The 21,719-nt window shown below is 41.5% G+C and overlaps 2 protein-coding genes across 4 annotated transcripts in view; both read left to right on the plus strand.

Moving 5' to 3' along the window:
* The first annotated feature begins 10,377 nt into the window (after positions 1-10,377).
* LOC123984056 (protein myomixer-like) lies at positions 10,378-10,729 on the plus strand. Its single transcript, XM_046070664.1, has one exon. The coding sequence runs from the start codon at positions 10,378-10,380 to the stop codon at positions 10,603-10,605; it is 228 nt and encodes a 75-aa protein (XP_045926620.1). The 3' UTR covers positions 10,606-10,729.
* The window catches only part of LOC123984054, a 32,122-nt gene continuing 21,040 nt past the window's right edge, over positions 10,638-21,719 (plus strand). For 2 of the 3 annotated variants that reach the window (XM_046070661.1, XM_046070663.1), the window contains exons 1-11: positions 10,638-11,270; positions 11,905-11,994; positions 13,311-13,454; positions 16,039-16,185; positions 16,702-16,893; positions 17,849-17,935; positions 18,191-18,309; positions 18,417-18,531; positions 18,623-18,700; positions 18,802-18,917; positions 20,118-20,280. In XM_046070661.1, coding sequence (XP_045926617.1) covers positions 10,767-11,270; positions 11,905-11,994; positions 13,311-13,454; positions 16,039-16,185; positions 16,702-16,893; positions 17,849-17,935; positions 18,191-18,309; positions 18,417-18,531; positions 18,623-18,700; positions 18,802-18,917; positions 20,118-20,280 — 1,755 coding nt within the window. In that variant the 5' untranslated portion in view covers positions 10,638-10,766. The remainder of the gene's footprint in view (positions 11,271-11,904; positions 11,995-13,310; positions 13,455-16,038; positions 16,186-16,701; positions 16,894-17,848; positions 17,936-18,190; positions 18,310-18,416; positions 18,532-18,622; positions 18,701-18,801; positions 18,918-20,117; positions 20,281-21,719) is intronic. The other variant, XM_046070662.1, reaches the window with a different exon arrangement.

Raw genomic sequence — 21,719 nt, forward strand, 5'->3', positions numbered from 1 at the left:
AAAAGCATCCCTGGAGATTACAGTGTTTTAGTGTCAAGTTGTTTAAAAACACTTCAGCATGGTAGAAGCATACTAACCCTGGAACCTGACTTGTCTGGTGCAAGGCCAGTGTATTTAACCACTAAATAAGCCTAATAACCCCATCTTATTCCAGCGTAAGACCGTGTTCAAATTAAGTTCTTAGGTATCTATTTGTGTTTGATATAAAGAAAAGTCCTTCATCTTGCAAGCACAACTTCCAGCTCAATGCTGTCAATAAATAAGAATGTGCTCTTGGGCAGCTTGCCTGGATGGGAGAACAAAATAGCCTTCATCTGAGGTTCATATGACTGACCTAAATCTACTGTAACTGAGGTCCAGGTGAAGAAAGCCAAGGATAAATGTGAACAACTCTGGTGAAACTTGCTATTTTGTAGTATGTGAAACCTATCCCATATAGTGTATTTTACTGGAACCCCTTAAACAGCCCGTTTCACACGTCTAGACTATAAATTTGATACATCATGCAACTTGATTTTGCTACCTAACTTTTAAAAGCATTGAATTACAAAGGAGGGGGTTTAGTGTGATCAACTTGGTTCCAAACGGTCAGGCTGCAGTGAAAGCAGAACCCTGTAAAAGGATTATGGCACTGAGGAGCCATGTTACAGCTGCCATGGATCGGCCCGTATCACTGCCCAGGTCTGGTCCACTTAGGAGGGGCTTTGATTGATTCATTGTGTGCAGGCATTCCGACATGGTGCCAGCTGCACGTCATACACAATGGTGAGATTGTGCCTGGGGCTGCTCAAACAACAGCTGCCCCTTGGACCTCTGATGGGTGGATACAGACCACAGACGGACACACACTGAAAAGTAGGTTACAGTACATTGTAGGTGCATTAGATTCTAAAATTATTATCACATCAAACATGAAATCATCCAGAGCTTTGTGGCTTGTTGCCTTTGTAGAATCACCATAGATGTAATATTGTCAGTTCAATAAAAATCCAGTTTTCAAATGTCTTGATGTCTTAGATACAGATGAAAAATCTTAAATTAATTCTGACGGACTGAACTGTAGATCCTTAAAGCTGTTCACTCAGAGGCCATTTCTCTTACATCACTGCAGTTAGATGTTTGGTTCTGTCTGGAAGTGCACCCAGGAATTTCTGGAAATGCCTTGGATACGTTTATTAAAATGATCACATGTCTGGGACACAGGATGTTATTTGGAGTAATTGTTTTGTTTTTGAGATAGTACATACAAACCTGATATTGCATAATGATATGGGATATAATACACTAACATTATACTGAGGCACGCATACACCTTCCTTTATTATGTTTAGTGGCTGGCCTCAGTCTATAATGTTGGAAATATTCTGCCTATTCATCAACAAAGAGAAAAGGAGTAGCGCTGCCTTGTTTATTCCCACAAATTACACATACAACTGCCATTATATATTAATTCCAATAATTGATCATCTTAGAACCATTTAGAGATTTTCCTCTGCCTCATTCCTGTTCACAGAGGTGACTTATGTACAGTAAGTAGTAGTTGCAAAGAGTTTCTCATCACACAGGAAAAGAGAGTCCAGCCCAGCCCAGTGAAAGTCTCTGTAATCTCTTGCAGTTACGCCCAGTTTGCCATCCCACCTGTCAGCGTTTGCACAGATTGCGTCACCTATATGACCCTGCTTTGACACATTTGCTTAGTGGGGTGTTTTACAAACTTTATAGCCAACACATATGTTGTCTGTCTGCTGTCATGCCCTGACAAAGAGAACAGGAGTAGACCAACTGCGGAATAGCTCTGCAAGTCAACAACAACTGCTACAACCAACTGTTGTTCGGTATTCATGGGCAGGCCCAATGATGGAAGAGCTTTGCAATGCTTTGTGGCAGAGAAAAACACAGCCTCTGCTTAGAAATGGCTCATTTGGTTAACCTTTTTCTTTACCATGGCTCATAAAAGTCCTAAGTTTGCTGTTATTATCAACAGTAAAACCAACTCCGTGCAAAATAAACCAACAAATGAATGGAAAGGGAAATATTGGATGTTGACATGAAAAACAAGTACTTTAATAGTTTTTAGTAATTCAATTTCACAGAACCAAAGTAAGCTGAGACAGTGTTGCTGTGGAGCACAGTCGTGGTGTTGTTGTGGTAACTGCCTCAAAAAATTGTAATACTCACAAGTCTTAAGTCTTTACTGTCAAAGTATCAACTACTACTACGAAAAAGTGCATTTAACAGCTACGGTTTACTGGTACTATATCGTGCAGTGATATTCCCCGGATCTTCAACGTACTGATTTGACTTCCGCTATAGTTGAATTAGGTCAACAGCATTAAGCAGTCCAACATGATGTCATAGAGCATGATCTAAGTCTGTGGCCAGATGATTGAATCATACATTTTCCTTTAATTTGGGGGTTATTAAATGAACAGAGCTCCTCTCTGTGAGTCTCTAAAGAAGACGATTGGTATTTGCCTTAGGTAATTTTCTCACTTATGGTCCATTTGAATTGCTCTGAATTAGGAGTAAAATTAGTACTTTGTAGCAACTTTTTTTATTGGTTAGGCTATGTTTCCAATTACCAATTAACCAACAAGCCATACTTTATAAGCAAAGTCATGTGGCTGAGCAGGGAGGCTGGTTATTAGATAAAGCTTAAAATCCTAACAGATGAGTGATTTATCATGAGTGATTTATTTATGAGTCAGTATTATCATTTCCACTCAGGTCATAAAAACATGTTTGGGCAACAGTTGGGATTGGTGAGAGTGGGCCTAAACCCTTTTGACAGTTCTGACCTGCTTTTTGAGATGAGACTAAGAAAATATAATACGGAATTCTCTTCAGAAATCAATAAAGAATTAAATTGCCTTTGTAATCTGATTATCTGCCAGTGATTGATTATGCCAGCAATGTGGAAATGATTTTCTGAGAATTATGGTGAGTTCAGTTTGGTGTACAAAAGTACAAACTTTAACGCGAAGTTGAGTGTTTACTAGGCTTCATTAAAACTGCAGTTTGCTCTGTTTTGTGTGCTCCCATTAGACAGACAGGGGAGCCGTTTTTCTTTAGTTTGTTTGTGGCTCTCTCACCTTCACAAATAAAACAAAATTAGGGGTAGGAAATGCTCCTGGGGTTTAATACAACTGCACAAAATAAGGCAGGTGTGAGAGTGCATTTAATCCTCTGTAATCTCATTTGGTTGTTTCCCTGCAAAGTTGTGATTAAACTCTGTTCTCCCACAACAGCGATGTTGTGTTATTGATGCAGTTTAGCTTCTTTGTTGTTTGCATGATACTGATATTTATTGCCATCATGTACAGTGGGATATAATAATTACCATTCCACAGGGTCTTTCAGTTTGACTGCAACAGGCAGCAAGAAGTATTTTCATCTGAACCACTTTAATTATGTGGCTCACTTTCTATTTTTGTCCCAAGAGAGCCCCACCTCCCCCCTCCTCCCCCCACATAGTTGGAGCAGTTGTTTCACAGACTTCACAGCACCTGTTGTAAAGCCAATTGTTATCCCACAGCCCTATCTGAAGACACCCGCACCTGCTCCTATCATCCCCACATGATGCTTGAATAGAGTTTGATGCTCTGTGTTCTTTCTTGTCGTCCATGAATTCATCAGTAACCTGGAATGTGCAAAACATTGTTGAGTCACATGCTGTGTCTTCAAAGCAAACTTGGCCTGAAACGTCACATGCTTTTCACAATCCAGACATGTGCGCAACAATCTATGCCAAAAGAGACAGCAGTCTGGGTTATTCTACTAGTGAACAGGACTTTGTGAGCGCCAATACCTTGCAAATCCTGATTTGTCACCGGTAGCTCTGAAGTCAGTTAAAGATTATTTGAAAATAAAATGTCAACAAGTATTTTATGAAATAACAAAGTGAGCCTCCAAGTTTTGTCTTTTGATGACACCACAGATGTTCACCACTCACTAAAGTTGACTGAACTTTCCAAATTATATAATGCCTGCTTAAAGTTTCATTTTCAAATTGTCTTTCTACTCTGGAGGCAAATAATGTTTTGTCACACAGTTCTAATTGTAATATACCAATGGTGTTACGGTGTCTGTTATAGTGTCAGCTGAATTTTAGCATCAACAAGGCATGCATAGCTCATACTGGTGTCAGCAATGAGCTCATCCATTCCACTAACAGGAGGTGACACGAGTGAGGCAAACAATAACGCAGAACTTTCAGGTAGGTCCAGCTTGTTATGTAAAGCCTGCAAGGCCACCTTGGATGTCAAAGCAGAAAAAAGAAATCACATTGAATCCAGACTCTTTGAGGTGAGGTATAATGATGTCTTCATAGTGAGATAAAATGAGTGTTGACCCCACAGGGTTTCAAAAGGGTTGAAGAACATCTGTGAAAGTTTTTCCAAGTTGTCTGTGTACCTATTGGTATTTTCATATTTACCTCCACTTAGAACATTGACAGAGAAGAATGACCTCAACCAAAACATTAAACTAATCTGTAATGCAATAGTGGGGTTCAAAAATGACTCAAGATGTACTTTGGCTTGCCTATATTTTTCCATTTGCCTGAAGCACTCACATGAAACAGCTTTTTTATTCTGCTGCTTCTCTTGTGGAGTTTTGAAGCACATCATGATTACAGAGAGAGCAGATCCATCAAATGTCTGGATGTGTAAATGTTTAAATGTAAATATCTAGGTTCCCCTTTTTTCCTGATTCTTTCTGCATACAAAAAGTTTAACAAGCCTCTCCACTTGGCAACACTTGGTGATTCAGATGTCAAGCACAAAGGCAAGCACACAGGCTGCATCACATGATTAAAGTTCCTGTGTGTGATTAATAAATCACACCACCAGGTCAACAGAGCTTCCAAAGAAAGGCTTGAAGGCACCCAACCTGCCGCTGGAATGACATCAGAGGTCAAATGTTAAGCCTCCCTCTCACGGTGATTGATACTTTCGGAGAGGGCAAAAATAAGGTGCAGGTTTTTTCTGTTATTCAGCCTTTGATATGGGAAAATTGCTTCCTGCTGCCGGAGCACGGTTGCCATGTGAACCCATGATGTCACATGATGGAGTGACCTCATGCCGCCATTCAGCCTGACTGCCACCTGAGGGTGGCTTCAAATTGCACTCAGAGAAAAGTACAATAAAGGCCTGTATGACACTGCTTACTGTGCTTCCCACACTGGAACATTGATCCAGCATGGAGAGAGTGAACTAATTTCTGTACAGCTTTGTTTAATTAGACTCCATTTTTTAGCTTTTAGCTAAATGTTAATGTCAGCATGCTAACATGAGTACAGTGACAATGTCAGCATGCTGATGTTTAGCAGATATAATTTTATATCATGTTTAAAGCAGCTTAGTTTATCGTGTAATCATGCTAATTAGCACTAAACACAAAGCACAGCTGAGGCTGATGAGAAAGTCAATAGATTTGCAGGTATTTGGTCATTTTTGACAAGATGATGGTGCAGGATCCTGAAGTTACTACAATTTACTCTCAGGGAGACATAAATGAATCTACCAAAATGTCATGACAGTCCATCCATGAGTTGTGCATACGTATCAAAAATGTCAACCTTATGGTGGTTCTAGAGGAAAAGTCGGGGAATCACCAAATTGATAGTATTCATCCGGTGGGAACCATGAATTTCTGTACCAAATTTCACTGTAATCCATCCAATAGTTATTGAGCTTTTTCAGTCCTGACTGACAAACGAACAGACATTGGCATTCATAGTGACATGCTGCTAACATGGCTAAAAATTAAATGTAATCTTTCAATTCCAAACCTTTCCAAGTACGGCCAAAAAAAATCTATTCATTCCCAGTGACCCTTATACTTGCTGAGAACAAATGATCCCATGGATGCCAATCTGTCACCAACTGGCCTCCTGTCTAGAAGTTGAAACTCAAACTAACTGCGAACTGGATACATTTGATCATCTACAAATTGCCTTGCTGACCTGTTCACCGACTTGCTTAACAAGCCCGAATGTTGACTTTGAATTATCTGCTTTTTTAAGAGCCAGTGAAAGCCACTTTTGATCTTTAAGATTCATATCCTATCCAAAATCAATCATTTTCCCCAACTACACTGCCTCACATATTTTTCTAATGTCATTGCCAATTGTTATGGTAGGACAAGAAACCCATTTAGGAGGTCTGAGTCAAAACAAAGGCCCTCTTGTCTTAAAGCCAGGTCTGACTCCTGCCTTTATATTTTAATATACTTACTGACGCGGGGTTCTAGACACTGTTTCTACTCATGATCCCACCCTGCTGCTGTTGTTACCTTTAAACAAGCCACTCTACATGATAACCACCTATACATGTGACCTATAACATTCCAAGATATTTAAGAAGGAGGAGTATATTTAACATTGGGGCACTGTTTTTTTAAACAATGCAGCTACAGTTTAATAGATTAAAAAATGTGTGCGTCATGGCAGACGGTTGAGTTTCATTGTCTCGGCTTGCCTCTTTCTGTGACAAATTCTGCACTCTGTCTCTGTATACAATGAGTACTGTCTGACTAAGATGGCAAGCTATTGCATATGATGTCATCCAACGCTCGAGCTTCCTTGCTTCTTGAAGGTTGTGATGAGAGTGGACATGTTCAGCAGAAACATGTGAAACCGGACTCCCAGGATGAAGTGCCACAGGTGTGTGTGAACATCAGCCGATAAGCATGCAGTCTCATTAGGTCAAATATAGCCTCAGGTGAGCGTCAAAACTAGGCGTCACAACTATCTCTGCATTAAATCAGTGATTAATTTAGTTGACAAGTTTGAAGGCTTTTTTGTTTTTAAGAGGATTTGATTGAAGTCATGCCATAAACTATGTTGCAACCCGTTCTATACTCCGGCTGAATAGATTTGGTGTGGGAAACCCATGTGGACATCATGTAGTAAATGCTGAAAATGTGGCTTTCGTAATGTGTTTATATTTCCCTTTGTCCATAAACTGCAGCTGTCATGTTGTTCTCTTCAAGCACAAATCATTTCATTGTTCATGCTGTGTATTAGCTTTAGTCGCTGAAGTACAAAAGCCCACAGGCGACCCATCTGAGAGAGGCTAGGTCATTGTCAAGATGTGTGTTCAGACTTGTGCGCTAAGAACAAAGGAATTTAAAGCTATTTAGATCAACAGATAAGTATTTATACAAATGTATGACTTCACAATTTCATTGGGCTGTTTGTGTTTCATGGTCATTCTCAACTTTCTTTTTAGTCAATGTGTTTGTTTCTATTTAAACAAAGTAAAAAGTAGCTGAACTGGTATAAATATGCTTATGTTGCTTTTAAATTTTGCCAGACTTTATGTTTACAACTTTTTTGTTTGTCTGTCCTGCTTGAAAAAAAACTTAACAGGGTTTGGGGCCATGGGGCAAATTATTACATTTTGGTGTTGATCCAGGCCTGGCATCCTACATTAAACAATACAGTTTTAGCCATAACTATAAAACTAATAAACAACGACTTGATTTGAATGACTTAAGAGTTAAGTTTGAGTAAAAATTCAATTGATTGAGAATGTTTTGTCCAGTGTCCAGTAACTAAAAAGCTCAGGCCAAGCATGTCTGACTTAACAGATGTGAAGTAAGTATTTTCATTTTTCTATTCCTTTGATATCAACCATTTTTGAAAAGAACACATCTTTTCTTTTTTGATCATGATCCAGAGCAAGAAGAACTCTATCTTATCGGTACTGAAACTTGACCAGCAGGCCGATCATGCCTTTGTGATGACATACACCAAGTGGAAAAGTACAGACCCCCTCTAGCTCCAATGCATATTCTCTCCTCCGCCACAGCTATCACTCTCCTTTCATGCGGGCAGCCCCGGTGACATCACCCCTTGAACAAGTCTTCCAAGTCGTATTTACTGACTCTAATAAAATGGAAGACATCTAACAAGGGTGATCACAAACCAGGCCTGTGGTAAGAAAGCATCAGGATTTTATTATCAGCTTGGGAGGCAATGATATCAGCCATCAGGCCAGAACCAGCTTGTCTTTAACAGCCGTCGTCAAAGATGCACACAAAGGAAGATGGCACACATAAAGAGCTTTCAGATCAAGGCTGAGGTTTAAATTATTTGTAAAGGATGTGGGCAGAACAGTTAAAGGTTGTGGACAAAAAGTGAACGAGAGCTGTGAGGACGGAGGGAGGAATTCCAGGGTAAACAACATAAGGAAGGTGTTACAGTAGCTTAATCTGACTTGGTTGGCAGAGGTGGGACACCTGGTTCAAATCTAACCTGACAGTGATTCTGTGAGCAAACAACTTTCCATCCTTTATAAATGTTTACAGGCTAAGTGGAAAACAGGGGCTATACACACAGAGCTGAACTTCAGTTTAAAGCTTTTAGTTTTCATACATTTTGCTAAAAATCTATCTATCTATCTATCTATCTATCTATCTATCTATCTATCTATCTATCTATCTATCTATCTATCTATGAGGCACAAGGCACATTAATAAACATTTTAGCGTAAATATGCCAGCCGGAAAGCTCATTTTCATTTGTAGTTCATTCATTACATCACAGAGGTTAATATAAGAAAAGTACAACAAACTGATTGTTTAGTAGCTTGAAGACATACTGTGTGGTGTGTTGTGTTATGTTTGTGTTACAATAAAGACTAAATGGTGAGACTGCTGAATAAACAGTGCAGACCTATAATCCATTTGATGTATACCTTAAAGTGTTGGTGTAAATATTATACAAGGTTAGAAAGGTTTATTTGATTTTAAATCTGTTATGGGCATTTTAAATGTTCTTAAAGTTGTATTCCAGGCTAAGCTGTGGATTGCACATTTTCACTAACCCCTCTCAGCGAGCGGGTTTGCCTTAACACACCATGACTTGCAAAAAGGTGTGTCGAAAATAACCCACATTTCAAAATGTTCCAAAATTGAACACAACCAGCACTTCGTCATATGGTGGTGTCATTGTCACACAGTATACCCACTGTACACTTTAATCGCACATTCACCCTGCAATAGGAGGAAATGGCATTTTAAAGTTAGCCAAACCTCTTGAACTCCACCCATCCAGCTTTCCGTCAGCACCACCCAGCCTGCGCAGAATTTATCTCTGATTTCAAGCTGCAACACATTAAATCTCTTCCTTAGATGACTTCATCACGAAACCAGAGCTCTTTTAAAAGCATCATTAACCATGTCGACTCCGGGACTACCTCTGTCAGAAAGAGCCCTGCGTAGGGACTGTTGTCCCACTCTTTGCTGTTTGTACAGTAACACATTAGCACACATGAATGTAATGTATATTGACTGCATGGGTTCATATTTCGTGAACACAAATTCCAAAAGCACTGTGTTGTAAAATGAGGCATGCAATAACCTCAACTTCATTACATTGACTGGGTTTTGTTGAAAGCGGCTGAAATGCCTCAGAGCCTTTGGACCAGGTGCTGGGGTCAAGTCAGAGGGCAGAAGTGTGAAGAGTGAGAGTTCCTTTTTTGGAAAAGCTTTCACCAGTGGAAGCAGATTCTCCCATCTGCTCCCTGCAAATATTTTCTCTGCTGTCTGCTCCCCTCAGTAATCCCTACTCCCCTGACATACGCACGCCACCCCTACCATTCCAATCACTCAGCCCAACATGTGCTCTGTTGAACCCTAGCCACCACCAAGGAGTGGTAGGGGTCATCATCTGCTTGACTGTTATTTGCCCCCCACCCCATCATACACTTGTCATGCCAGCAGCTGTGAGGTTTAAGGAGCATAGCGACAGGGCTGTTCCATTCTGTTCACAACTGCTCCTCACTGATGGGGAAAGAGGAGGCTCAGATCTGAGGAAAGCACTCTACGCCTGGACAGACAGCGCTCGCACGAGCCTCTGAAGCTTATTCTCTCACCACAGACTTTACCCTGGATTTTTATTTTATTTTAAACCTGCTGTCTGTGAAAGACTTTTTTTTTTGTCTTGCAATTTCCGTGCTGGAACAAAGCAGAACACCTCAGGGCTGAATCTGTTCCTCTGCACTTTAAGGTGGAGGTAAGGTAGAGGCAGTGTGGGTGTGTGTGTGAGTTTGTTTCGGCTGAGGATATTACCTCATAGAGGATAAGGTGTGATTGAAGAGGTCTGACAGAGGTCTCTCCCTCTGACTCCATTACTCCTCGCCTCTTATCTGGGCAGATTTTCTGTTCGGGTTCAGAGGGGAAGTTTTGACAGCCAGGCTTTACAGCCCCCTCTCTGCTCTGTCGCTCCTGACGGAGAAAGAGAGAGAGAGGGAGGAAGAGAGCGGAGAGGTGGTGACTTCATCTCCTCTCTTAACCAACCCTCCTCTGTTCCCCTCCTTTTTTGAGCTTTCTATTTTTTTAGTTTTTTTTTTCACAGCACTCTCAGGCAGCATGCCAGCAGTCTTCATCTTGCTGCGGTCCCTGGTTATCAGGCTCCTCAGTAGCAGACTGGCGGGCTCAGTGGCACAGTTCCTCAGGAGAAGCCTCTCTACGGGTGCTGCCCACCTTGGCACGGCGCTACGCCACGTCTGGGACCGCATTCGATCCCAGGAGTCCAAGGAAGCCATCCTGGGCTGTGTGCTGTGCATTCTCAACATGCACAAGAAGGTGGAGAACTGAGCTCTCCCTCCACTTTCTGTTCAACCCTCCACTTGCCCGCTGAACAGAAACTGGACAAACAGAACTGGTGAGTGAGGAGAGTGTACAAAGGAATGTGACAGACTTTTTTCAATGCCCATTTGGACTTCGGCATATTTAGTTTTCTTAACTGGACACCGGCAATGTCTGAAAGCATTGTGAGGAAAGTCCAGCCCTTCACCATCGGGACGAGGCTGTCAGTCCCAGCTGTGCCAAAATGCCAGGAGTTTACACAGAGTTATCTGCAGAGCCGGAGTCTGGATAACTGCACTCTACAGCACAACCTGAACTCGCTCTACCTCAGTCGATCCCAGGTCTGTGCACATGGCCCCTGTCTCGTCTCACCCATCGTCAAGCAGGTAGCCCTCGTGAAACACAAACAGGAGGACATGGCAGCTGAGGACCAACTGAACCAGAACGTTGGTTCTCCATCTACTGTCTCCAGATCCATCAAGAAGATTACAATCTCTGGGAGTAAAGACAGATCAGAGAACAAGGTGTCAGCGGGACCAGTGCACCTTTCAATTGTAGGGTCCACATCTGAAAACAACAATAACAACAACAACATCACCACCAACACATCAGATCCACATCTGCCCAGGATTGTGGGTGTGAGCTGTGAGAATAAGCCCAGTTCTCACTTCAAGGTACAGGACACACATTACTTATGCAAATGTATATCTAATAACCAAGGATATAATAAATATCACAAAGAGGTGTGATTTCTTTTAATATTGCAGTTAATTAACAGCCATTTATTGGAATAAAGATAAAAATAAAAACTATATTTTACTTTTAATTAAGACAACAATTTGTTTTGATTGTTTATAAATGGTTTCAAAGATATGTGTAAAATGTATTAGGTGTGTGATAAATCCTTTTCTTTTAACTGATTTAACAGAAATATGGGTAATTTATCTCCAAGCAAAGAAATGAACCTCAAACTCAGCATGGAAAGTAGATATGTTGTACAGTTTTTTCCACGTACAGTGCAAAGAATTTAGCAGTATAGGCCACATCAACCTAAGAAGGTGGTGGGTTTTGTGTTATTGGTTATAAAATAATATCTTTTGGACACATTGTTTGACAAATGTATCCCAGCTGAATGTCAGATCTTGTATTTCTTACCAAAAATTGATTAAGATATTTGTTTTAAAATGTGTAAATGTTGAAAATGTATTTGTTTTTTTTTATTTTCGTCTCCTGTCCAGCATGTTCTCCTCAGTTATGGCTTATTTTCAGCACTACCGGCTGCTTATTTTTTTTTTCTTACTATTTTAGGTTTTGCTCAGACAAGACAGCAGTGATGAATTTCAGCCCATGCAGGGACAAACCAGGGTGAAACTGAACGGAGAGAAATCTGTCCAACAGGTAAAGAAGCTATAATAAAATAACCAATAGCTAGCTTTAGGTAAAAATCAGGTTGTTTTTATTTCAGTAAATGGAAGTTATATGAAACAAAAGTATAATTTTCAACCTTAAAATAATTTTGGATATATTGAGTGTTGTTGAAAATGATGCTATTTTTCCCAACTTCTTGAGACTGTAGGAAAACATTTGTTGTGTTGTGACGCAGTGGGGTCTCCTTTATAGCCAGCTGTGGAGTTGATGATTCTCTTGGAGTTTAGGAAGTGAAGTCATCGCCAGTCACCAAACTTAAACAGTTTATTATATTATAGATTTGGAGCAGAGTTACATAGAGGTGGAAAACGGGTTATGGAAGCGACGTGCTTTTGAGCACCACACAAATAGCCTGTTGTTTCCTCTTGTTTTACTGTAATTTATTAAAGAAACAGTCTACAGAAGAAAAACTGTACATTGTGGGATATTGTTTAAAGTCAATGGGCTGTTGGATTTGGCCTGTTTCTTGTTGAAGTCATCAGTGTGAGTTGTGGATGAAGTGCTCTGTTACAGCAGACCCTGTAGAGGCAGGGCTCACTGGAAAACATGAGGTCAGGGAAGATGTTAACAAAAGAAAAGGGTTGCTGAAGTCCTTGTGGCTGTTTATAATAACACTGACACAGCAATGGCCTCATTTCCCCTTTTAGGACACAAAAGTACTGTACACATCTACATCACCTCTCATCCTGTAACCACAACAATACTTTGCTTTTCTCCTCTCATATATTATTCATACAAATGGCCAAACAAATGGTTCTAATTACATGTGAGTAGGTGGTGGTGTCATTACCTGTTCAGTTATGACAGAGTGAACATGATCTACAATAGTCCTTCAAAGGTGATATGTTCACATGCAAGGCTGACAGTAAAAAACGTAAGACATTCAAGGCTTTGTCCGTTCCTGCTTCCTTCATGTGCCCAGATGTTTCCTGATTGGAGAGCAGCGGAATGCTCGTCCATTAGGGAAGTCAGTGCCAGTCGTTCTCACTTCATCTCACGTAGTGCTGACAGTAGGTTAAGAGGGAACTCGGGGCCAGTCTGACACAAGTTTGTAAAGCCTCTGGATGGTTAAAAAAGGTGTTATTAATATAAAAGGACATTTAAACATCCCTTCATTGTGAGGTGAATAATAACTGGAGCGCTGCACCTCCTCCTTGTAAGTTTTATCAGAGGCAAGCATCACGGTGTTTAGGTTTTTATCCAATTAACAAGGCTAATGTTGCAGTCAAATTTTGCCATCATGTCATCTTTCAACACTTTCATGCCTGTGTTATGTGCTCACACAGGTTTCAATGCCTGAATCGCAGAAGAAAGAGCCACAGAGGAAAGAAAATCACGCACACACACAGAATGAAGCGTCGGCAGCTGTTGCGTCCCAGAGTGACTGCTTCACTCATCGCACCTCGCTCTTCAACAAGGAAGTTCTGCAGGTAAAATGAAGCATGCACGCACAACATCGACAGTTTGTGATGGTCAGTCAGTGGGTTTATTGCATGCTGCGTCGGTTTGAGCTCCAGCTAATGAAAAGCTGCACTTTCCTCCTACTTTTCTGTGTTCCCTCATAATTGCAAACTAATAAAAAAAATCTATGAGGAGGGTGTGCTTTTTTCCACTCCACTTTTCCAGAATGCGCAGATGGCGATGTTTTAAATCATTTTAAAATGAAACCACAGTGAGTAACTTATCAGAATCTCTCATCTCCGCTGATGCAAAGAAAATGTCAAATGAAAAGAAGCTGGAGTGGGTTTATGTCAAAAGCAACAAGTTACGCTGTTGAGATGAAATCAGACTGGAAGCTGCCTGCCGCGTGACCCTCGGAGGAGAAGAGAATACTGGTTCTTATTTTGTCCCGAGAACTGTACGAGCTGTGTTCAACTGAGGGAAGAGAGGGAGGGGAAACCGCCACAAGTGAAGCAATTATTTAGGGATGAGATCATTGTTTGGCTCCATCTCTTCACGCCTATGGCCCAGAGAGGCTCAGCCAAGCAGCACAACTGGTTGTGTTATCTCATCGCTGCGTCCCCCTCGGTTGTACGAGGACATTTTTCAGCGAGTTCGGCTGAGGGACATTTTGTCCAGCAGTTGGCTTTGCGATCAGACCTGTGTTGAGCAAGCATCTAAGTGATAGGCTGTTTATTTCCAGTAATAAGAAATTCATTTTGCATGTGTCAGCTGAAGGAAACAAATGATGAATGTATGTGTTGAAAACAGCTCTGTAGCACGTCGTTAATGTTAACAAGCTTAGCAGTCCCTTTACTCTTAAGTTGAGCTTACGTAGGCCCTATCTGTTGCTTTTGGAGGAAACAGCCTATTGTATTTTAACTTCATTTGAGCGTGTACTGTAAATAGCCAGAGGTTTTGTTACCTGGGGACCTGCTTGTTTTACAGGGATTCGGTCGACTGCTATGGCTGATGAAAATGTGTTATTACAGTATTACATCGCTGTGGAAGTGGAAGTGAGCTTTCCAGGGAGCGACGTTTAAAGGCCCTTAATGTTTCGAGCTAGGAGAGCAAAGCGGGTCACCACATGGAGGACGGCTTCGTCGAGGGCCATCTGTCTACGAGGGCGCTCTGCAAAACATCTTGCCTTTCAACATCTAATTTCCATCATAGAGAAAGTAGAGATGCGTCCGTCCCCACAGCCTTTTCGGGGCCAAGTTGCATTACTGGAGAGACAAAAAAAAATTTACTTGTTAGTAAACATTTGTAAAAAGTGTAAAGATGGCCACAGGCTTTTTCAGTTAAAATGCTAAAAATTGACTCCTTTGAAGCCTTCAGAAATGAAAGAATGTTGTCTGTTTCCAGATTATAATCATCAAACATGGAGTTTGTTTTAAAATGTGTTCTGTGTTGACTGCAGTTGCTGTTTTCCTGTGTGGCCACAGATTTTTCACAAACACTCAGAGGCAGCGATACCATCTGAGCTGCATGCATTAGTCCATTCTTCGTGGCCAGACTAAGGCCTCACTGTACATTTTGATAAACAGACAATTGTTGTGGAGAGCAGACAGGAAGAAACAAGGGAATCATGGACTTCCTGTATGAGGTCATTATAATGCCATGGGAGCCAGTGTGACGAGATAGGGGCAGGCCTGTTTTGTCAAGCTCTTTTCCTTCTGTTCAACCCAGAAATACCTCCGCTGCACCGGGCGCCTTGTAAAGTTAATGACCTGCCTCTCCCAGGAGTCGTGACATCACATTGAACAAAGTATTGTTTAGAGGCGGTGTCATGTGATGTTTTATTTATCCAAAGCGGGTTACTGTAGACTCTACAGTGTAGAGTCTAATTCATTGTCAGTCACACTAAATTTCTTGGGAAATAATGTTTTGATTTAAATGTTATAATGACTTATTTGTGTGTTTTGAGATTCTGCAGAGAGCACAAAAGCAACTTCTGCTATTTATCAATTGTATGACTAATTTAGGATCAGTCTGAGAGGTGGAAGAACCTGATATGATTTATTTATACATTCAATTATTCTGACTTGGGTCACTGACTTCCTCACTGGAATCTCTGCAGAAAACAAACATGTACTTTCCTACACTTTCTGACTTTGGCCACCTGGTTTGCAGTTCTCACTCCATATAAAGGGTGCCAGAAAAGGCAGCTCTGCGAGACAAAGCCTTGTGCAAGCTTCGCAGTCCAGGCACTTGCCAAGAGAAACTTCTGCTCTGCATAACATGACATTGGAGAACAAAGGGCTGTTCTTGATGCGTCTGAGGCTCCGTATTACTCTAACTCAGGGAAGAGAATGTGGCCGGTTCACTCTCTTAATCAGCGGAAATGAGACTCTGTTTACCACTATGACAACCACTTTGTTGAGGGTCATATCACACAACAGACATTACACTGCCAACTGGCTGTAGATCATTGTCACAGATTGTAACTCATGTGACACTGATACATAAAGAATTGTCACGTTATATTACATCAGGTCTCGGAATCTGTTGACTATGATATGCACAGTGTAAAGCATATACTATCCTTAACTTTTTTGTCTGTTTGTGTTGTAGGCAGAGGCGTGGATCAAAGGCAAGCTGCAGGACCTGAAGGACGGATGTAATATTCAGCGCTGCCCCTTGCAGGACTGGGAGGAAGCCTCGCAGACGCTTCAGAGAGACCTCAAAGACTTTGAGAACACCCTAATTCAACTCAACCAGGTAACAAGATGACTCAACACGGGGCTGGACTTTTAACTAAAATATTACCAATTTACCAGAGCGAGCACATCAGAGAAACCCACGACCAAAATGAAATGTTTATTTTGACATTTAAACAGGTAATGGAGATCTGAATGTAACCATTAATCACTGTCTTTGGTGCTGAAAGAGTCTGTCAGATCACACGACACATAATATAATGGTCCCGTACACACTTCCAGTCGACCGGAGAGGAAAGCAGACCCTGTGTTCCAGTTGCCAGTTTATACTTTCTCCCTCAGGAGAAAATGTTTGGAAATGGCATGTTGCTGGTAATTAACCTGATACGCCCAAGAAGGGCAGAAGCAGAATTCAAGAAATGAATGGCAATGAATTTGTGAAGCCGGCTGGCACATAAGCAATGACTCGGACAAATCTGATGTGTCAAATGTACTAAGCCACTGTTCTATGTTAGTCTGGCCGCTCCGTCTGTGCTACACATAAAATTAAACAATGACTTTATGTTTTGTTCTCAAGATGGGTGAGCAGTTGATTTGCAAGATGAACCCCACATCTGAACTCGTGAAGAAGCAGCTCAGCCAGCTCAGGGACCAATGGCAGACCCTGAAACAGACGGCTGCGAATCAGACGAGGGCCCTGGGCGGAGCCAAGATCCTGCAGGAGTTCAACAAAAAAGTGGACAAGCTGGAGGCATGGATGAAAGAGAAGGTAAAAAAAAACCGTTCCTTTCTTTTTCTGTTGTTATGCTAAGTGTTAGAAGTCCATTTAACTGCAGAGGGAGATCTATTTTTTGTCCCTTTTGTGCAAAATGGGCCAATTTAAATTTTGAGGATAGCATTTTTAAATAATATTGGTAGTTTCTCAGCAATTTGTGCAGTTTAGCATTTAATTTTATTGCTGACTGCATGATGCTAGCATTTTCTACTTGTCCTTGCATGTTGTTATTTTCAAATTTAAAACCAATGTGAAACTGGGAGTACCTCATATTTGAACATTTTTATGCACCTTATGCTCCCGAGCCTTTTCCATATCTCATGATCCTGTTCACACCCCCATTATCATCTCCCCAATGTTCTTCCCCTCCTTTACCCATTTATCTAAACAGAAAACACACCATGCTCTCCCACTGTAACAATTAACACCAAAAACAGTTGGCGTGGACATATGAGTGAACAGACAGCTTTAATCAGCAGTTGCCAAGACAACTGGCACAAGAAACAGCACTTGCTAATGCAAGAAATTAGCTCAGTATCCTGAAGACATCTCTTGTTTGTGTACATTCACCAGTGTAAAACATCTGCCTGTCATTATCAAAAAGCAATCTAATGCCTATGTTTATCTCTCTGTTCATGTCCATGTCTGGCACAAGGGAACTCGTGATTGATAACGGACTTGTGGGAATGTAACGTGGGATGTTGCTTATGAAGTCTATGAAACATCCATCCCTAGAGGAGACAATATTCTCCATTTAGTTTCACTTGTCCTTTCCTCTGTTCATTACTATCAAGTTCAAAGTTTCTCCCCTAACCCTGAGGGCTATATCTGTTCAGCATCTACCTTGGTAGCAAGGCTAATGCGGTTTAATCCTGTTGCCTCTGAAAATAAATAATGGTTGGGTTCCTAACAAATGGGGGCTATAAACACTTACTTTTATGTGTGCCAGCAGGAAGAGGAGCAGTCTCTGGTGAATGTCCTCGGGGAGAATGTTGACAAAATGCAGCTTACCAGGAGAATTTTAGATCTGAAACAGGTGAGCCCTGTGAAGGAACGAGCACAAGGACTATTAATAATTAACAGAATGTTGGTTAAAAAAAAAGGTTGTACATGATAAGCAACATTCATGAGGTAAAACAATATCCACATTCCCATATGTTAATGGTTTATATTACAATTCTGTAGGGCTTTCACAGTAATTTATCAATGGCTGACTGTAATTTGTCTCCCAGGGTGTATGGTAAAGAAAGCTGAGGTCATAGTTGGATTGTGTTCCCCTGTTTCACTGCAGGATGAGCAGCTATACAGAAACCTGCACGAGGATATCAACCACTTGGCCCTGAAACTGGAGAAACAAGGAAAGACAGATGGCAAAAACATCTCCAGCAGGAGGAAACACATCAATAAAATGTATGCTTTCCCCCCTTAAGTTGAACTGGTATGCTGCATGAAACATCTTCTAATCCGAAGATAAACTGAACACTGCACTTATTCGTACTGCCATCTGCTGTTTGCAGGTGGCTGAAGGTCCAATCTCATCTGAAAAACTACCATGAAAATCTTCAGCTGGCCCTGGAGGTGTCCTCATTCTACCAACAGGCTGATAATACGTTGTTTGCTGTAAATAACATGGTACAATTCCCTTGTGGCTTATGTTTATTTTCTACTCATATCTGAGATTCTCTTTTTGCTTACATTTACTGACACATATCTTGTCTTTTAGAGGAAAAGCGTGTCTGCATGCAAAGAGCTGGACAGCTTCGGAGATAGAGAAATACGTGACATCGCCAGTCAAATCATGGTAGGAAACATGTTTTCACTTAAAGCAGCACTGCTTGACAAGATCCTTAAAGTGTGTTGCAGAAGCCTTCTTTACCTAACCTACAGGCCTGTGTGTGGTAGATGCTAGATGTGAGTGTGTCCCAGCTGTCTAATCTCCATCCTGCCCTGACTGCCGGCGTTACACAGAAGCAGAGTGAGGTGAAGGACTGCTGGGCGCATCTTCAGAAGGTTTTCAGGTAAGACAGCAGGCCAAGGATAGCACAGACAGCTTTGGTGGCCCTGCGAAAACATGCACCATTTCACCCAGTAATTATTCCTCCGCAGTTTCCATTGAGCTGGAACTGTATTTTTTTTGTTATTACTCTTCTGGTGTCCTACATTAAAAGTCTGCACTGGCAAAACCTAATAGACGTTTTCCAAATGAAACCGGGCTTTGTATAAAGATTTCTTCTCTCTCTTGATTAGCCTTGTTGAATTTGGGTTTGAATCAGTGAAAAATTATAAGCAAAGTGAAGGACAGTCTGGATGTCTGGAGACCAACTACCACACAGAGCATCACTCACCACCCACCTTTTGGTTTATAATATTCAGTTTTCTGCACTGCTTTGGAATTTGACCATGTGTTTGATTACTGTACTAGGTGAATAATGTCTTGGCTTAGTGAGTCGAGTTGGCAACACGGTTTGTTCTCTTCTCACCATTAAAACCCTGCTGTCTCCTTGAATAGTCTGCTGAATCTGAGATAAAACATGTTTGCAAGGATATTTTGTAATTTTTATGGCATTTGTAAAACAAATTTATTTGATACTTTAATAGCCTACAGTAAGAATCCAGACTTTTACGTCATTCGACTTTTTTTAGACTATCAGAAGCAATATCTACTTAATGAGTAGAGCCACATTTAAATGCTGTAGTAAAATGGGAACCAAACTGTAGGAAATTACACACTGATTGTGCACTGTGGTCCACACTGAAATACCAGAATTAGATACCACTCTACAGCATACAGACTGAAACATGGGGCATTATTTCATTTCAGTCTGGCCAGTAGTTTTCATTTTTGTTGGACTGGCCAATAGATAACATTCTTCTTACAATCTTCATACTCTACCTGGGCAAACCAGATTGAACATTTTCCATTTTCATAACAATAAATACAGTCGGGGTTAACTCAAGTCCACAGTCCTGACATCCATCTGCAACATCTCTTGCTTTCCAAGTATTTCTCACGCTGAGAGCCTCTCATGTCGGCGGACTATCTTTAGATCCAAATATTACATCATCTGGTCTGTCTTATCAGCTGCGTTTCACAGATATTTAAACCAAATAACACAAACACTGGTAGAAACGTTCAGAGCCATAATTGGAGTTCATCGCAGGCCTCTGAAGCTCTGCTGTCAGCACCGCAGTAACCTCCTGCTCTGCTCGCCTTGCAGGACCGACAGGGCCACACTCTCTCCCACTGGCTCCACTTTCACCAGGGAAGATGCTGACCCCCTGACACCGGCCCGAGAACCCCAGTGCAACGTGGGAACGGAGACACAAAGGATCATGGGAAAGGAGGTGAAGGAGGAGCAGAATCGGCTGAAAGGCTGCGTGGTAAGTAGCTTCGGTATTTCATTCTATTACTGGAGAAACCACACTGTGGCTCTTGACCGGGAGAGAACAGCAGCATCAGTGCTGGCAAAAGATGAGCTCAGCCTCTTCCAGTCAACAATCCTACAACTTCTATGGCTGCAGAAAGTGACGCACTTTGTCCTTTGGTTTGGAAAATGCCCAATTTACAATTTAAGGAGGTTTTTCCTAAATAACAGTATTTGTGGAGTCTGTCACATGTGCCGTAGAGCAGTGGCTTCTAGTCTTGGCACCCAACATACTGCTGGTTTTCCATCCTACCAGCTAGTCAGTCGCACTCAATAACGTCATCTGATGTCCCAGTTGTGAGAAAGCCCTTGATAAGATCTCCTCCTGACCATGAGAATACAGCAATATGTCTCTGTTTTCCTGCCAGTCTTCTCTATCTCTTGACAAGAGTCTCAGTCTGCAGATGTTCTAAATATTGCCCTGCAGGAGTCACAGGAAGCGCTTTTAGAGGTGTTATTTACCCTGGCACAAGAAAACCATGAGTTTCCATGAAAAATGTCAAGCCATGACTGTACAACATGGTTGAATGCTGGGCCAGAGCACATAAACCTTTCCCTCCGACCCAAAATTTAACTTTATGGTTGAATAATATGGTGGATTTCAACTGCTCTGACAAAAGTACACAGTCATTGGATTAATACTAGATTACCAGATGGCCTGTGGGTCAGCACAGAGTGAGTGGATAACCTACAGCATATGCATTCGTCAGACGTAACATTTCTCAGCTTGGAGGCCGACCAGGACTTTATTGAACATGAGGGTGCTCCTATAGTAACCCCACTGCCCATAAACCTACAAGGAAATACTATTCCTTTGGACGATGATGTATCCAGAAACTTAAGTGTGTGGTATGTTAAAAACCAGTAATTATGTGTATATTTAGTCTTTTAAGTTAGCACATTAAATCCCTTTACAATCCGTAAGTGAATGCTATTTGTGTTCGGCCCAGAGGTATCCCATAATGCAATGCCCCTCTCCTGTTTTTGACCCTGAGCTCTTGTGAAGTCCCTGCTGAGCCTCTGGCCTTGTTTTGCCCAGATGCTCGAAGAGAGAAAACCTTTCACTTTTTCCATTTTCCCTGTATTTCTGGTTCCATTTATTTGCCTTCTCATGTTTTTAGGCTCTTACTGGCCCTGTGGCCTCACCACCTGCGATGGGAGCCGATCAGGTCAGCAAGCCACGCTCAGTTGTTCCTCTCAGTAGGTGGTGAGCTCGTTGCCATGGCCGTCCAGGGTCATCCAGGGCCCTTTCACCTTTATTGCACTGGGAGCTGGAAGTTACCTGGGTGCAGGAGTCTCACTTGTTACTCTTTATGGAAGGATTAAAAGACAAACTAACCCCTGGTGCCCAAAGGCCAAACTCAGTGCCAGGCACAACCACTAGTTTAACAGTAA

This window comes from Micropterus dolomieu, linkage group LG15 (assembly GCF_021292245.1).
Source record: "Micropterus dolomieu isolate WLL.071019.BEF.003 ecotype Adirondacks linkage group LG15, ASM2129224v1, whole genome shotgun sequence".
In the NCBI taxonomy this organism is placed as follows: Eukaryota; Metazoa; Chordata; class Actinopteri; order Centrarchiformes; family Centrarchidae; genus Micropterus; species Micropterus dolomieu.

Excerpts from the sequence above, each read along its gene's own strand:
- LOC123984056 (XM_046070664.1), top strand. The coding sequence starts at position 10,378 with ATGCCAGCAGTCTTCATCTTGCTGCGGTCCCTGGTTATCAGGCTCCTC.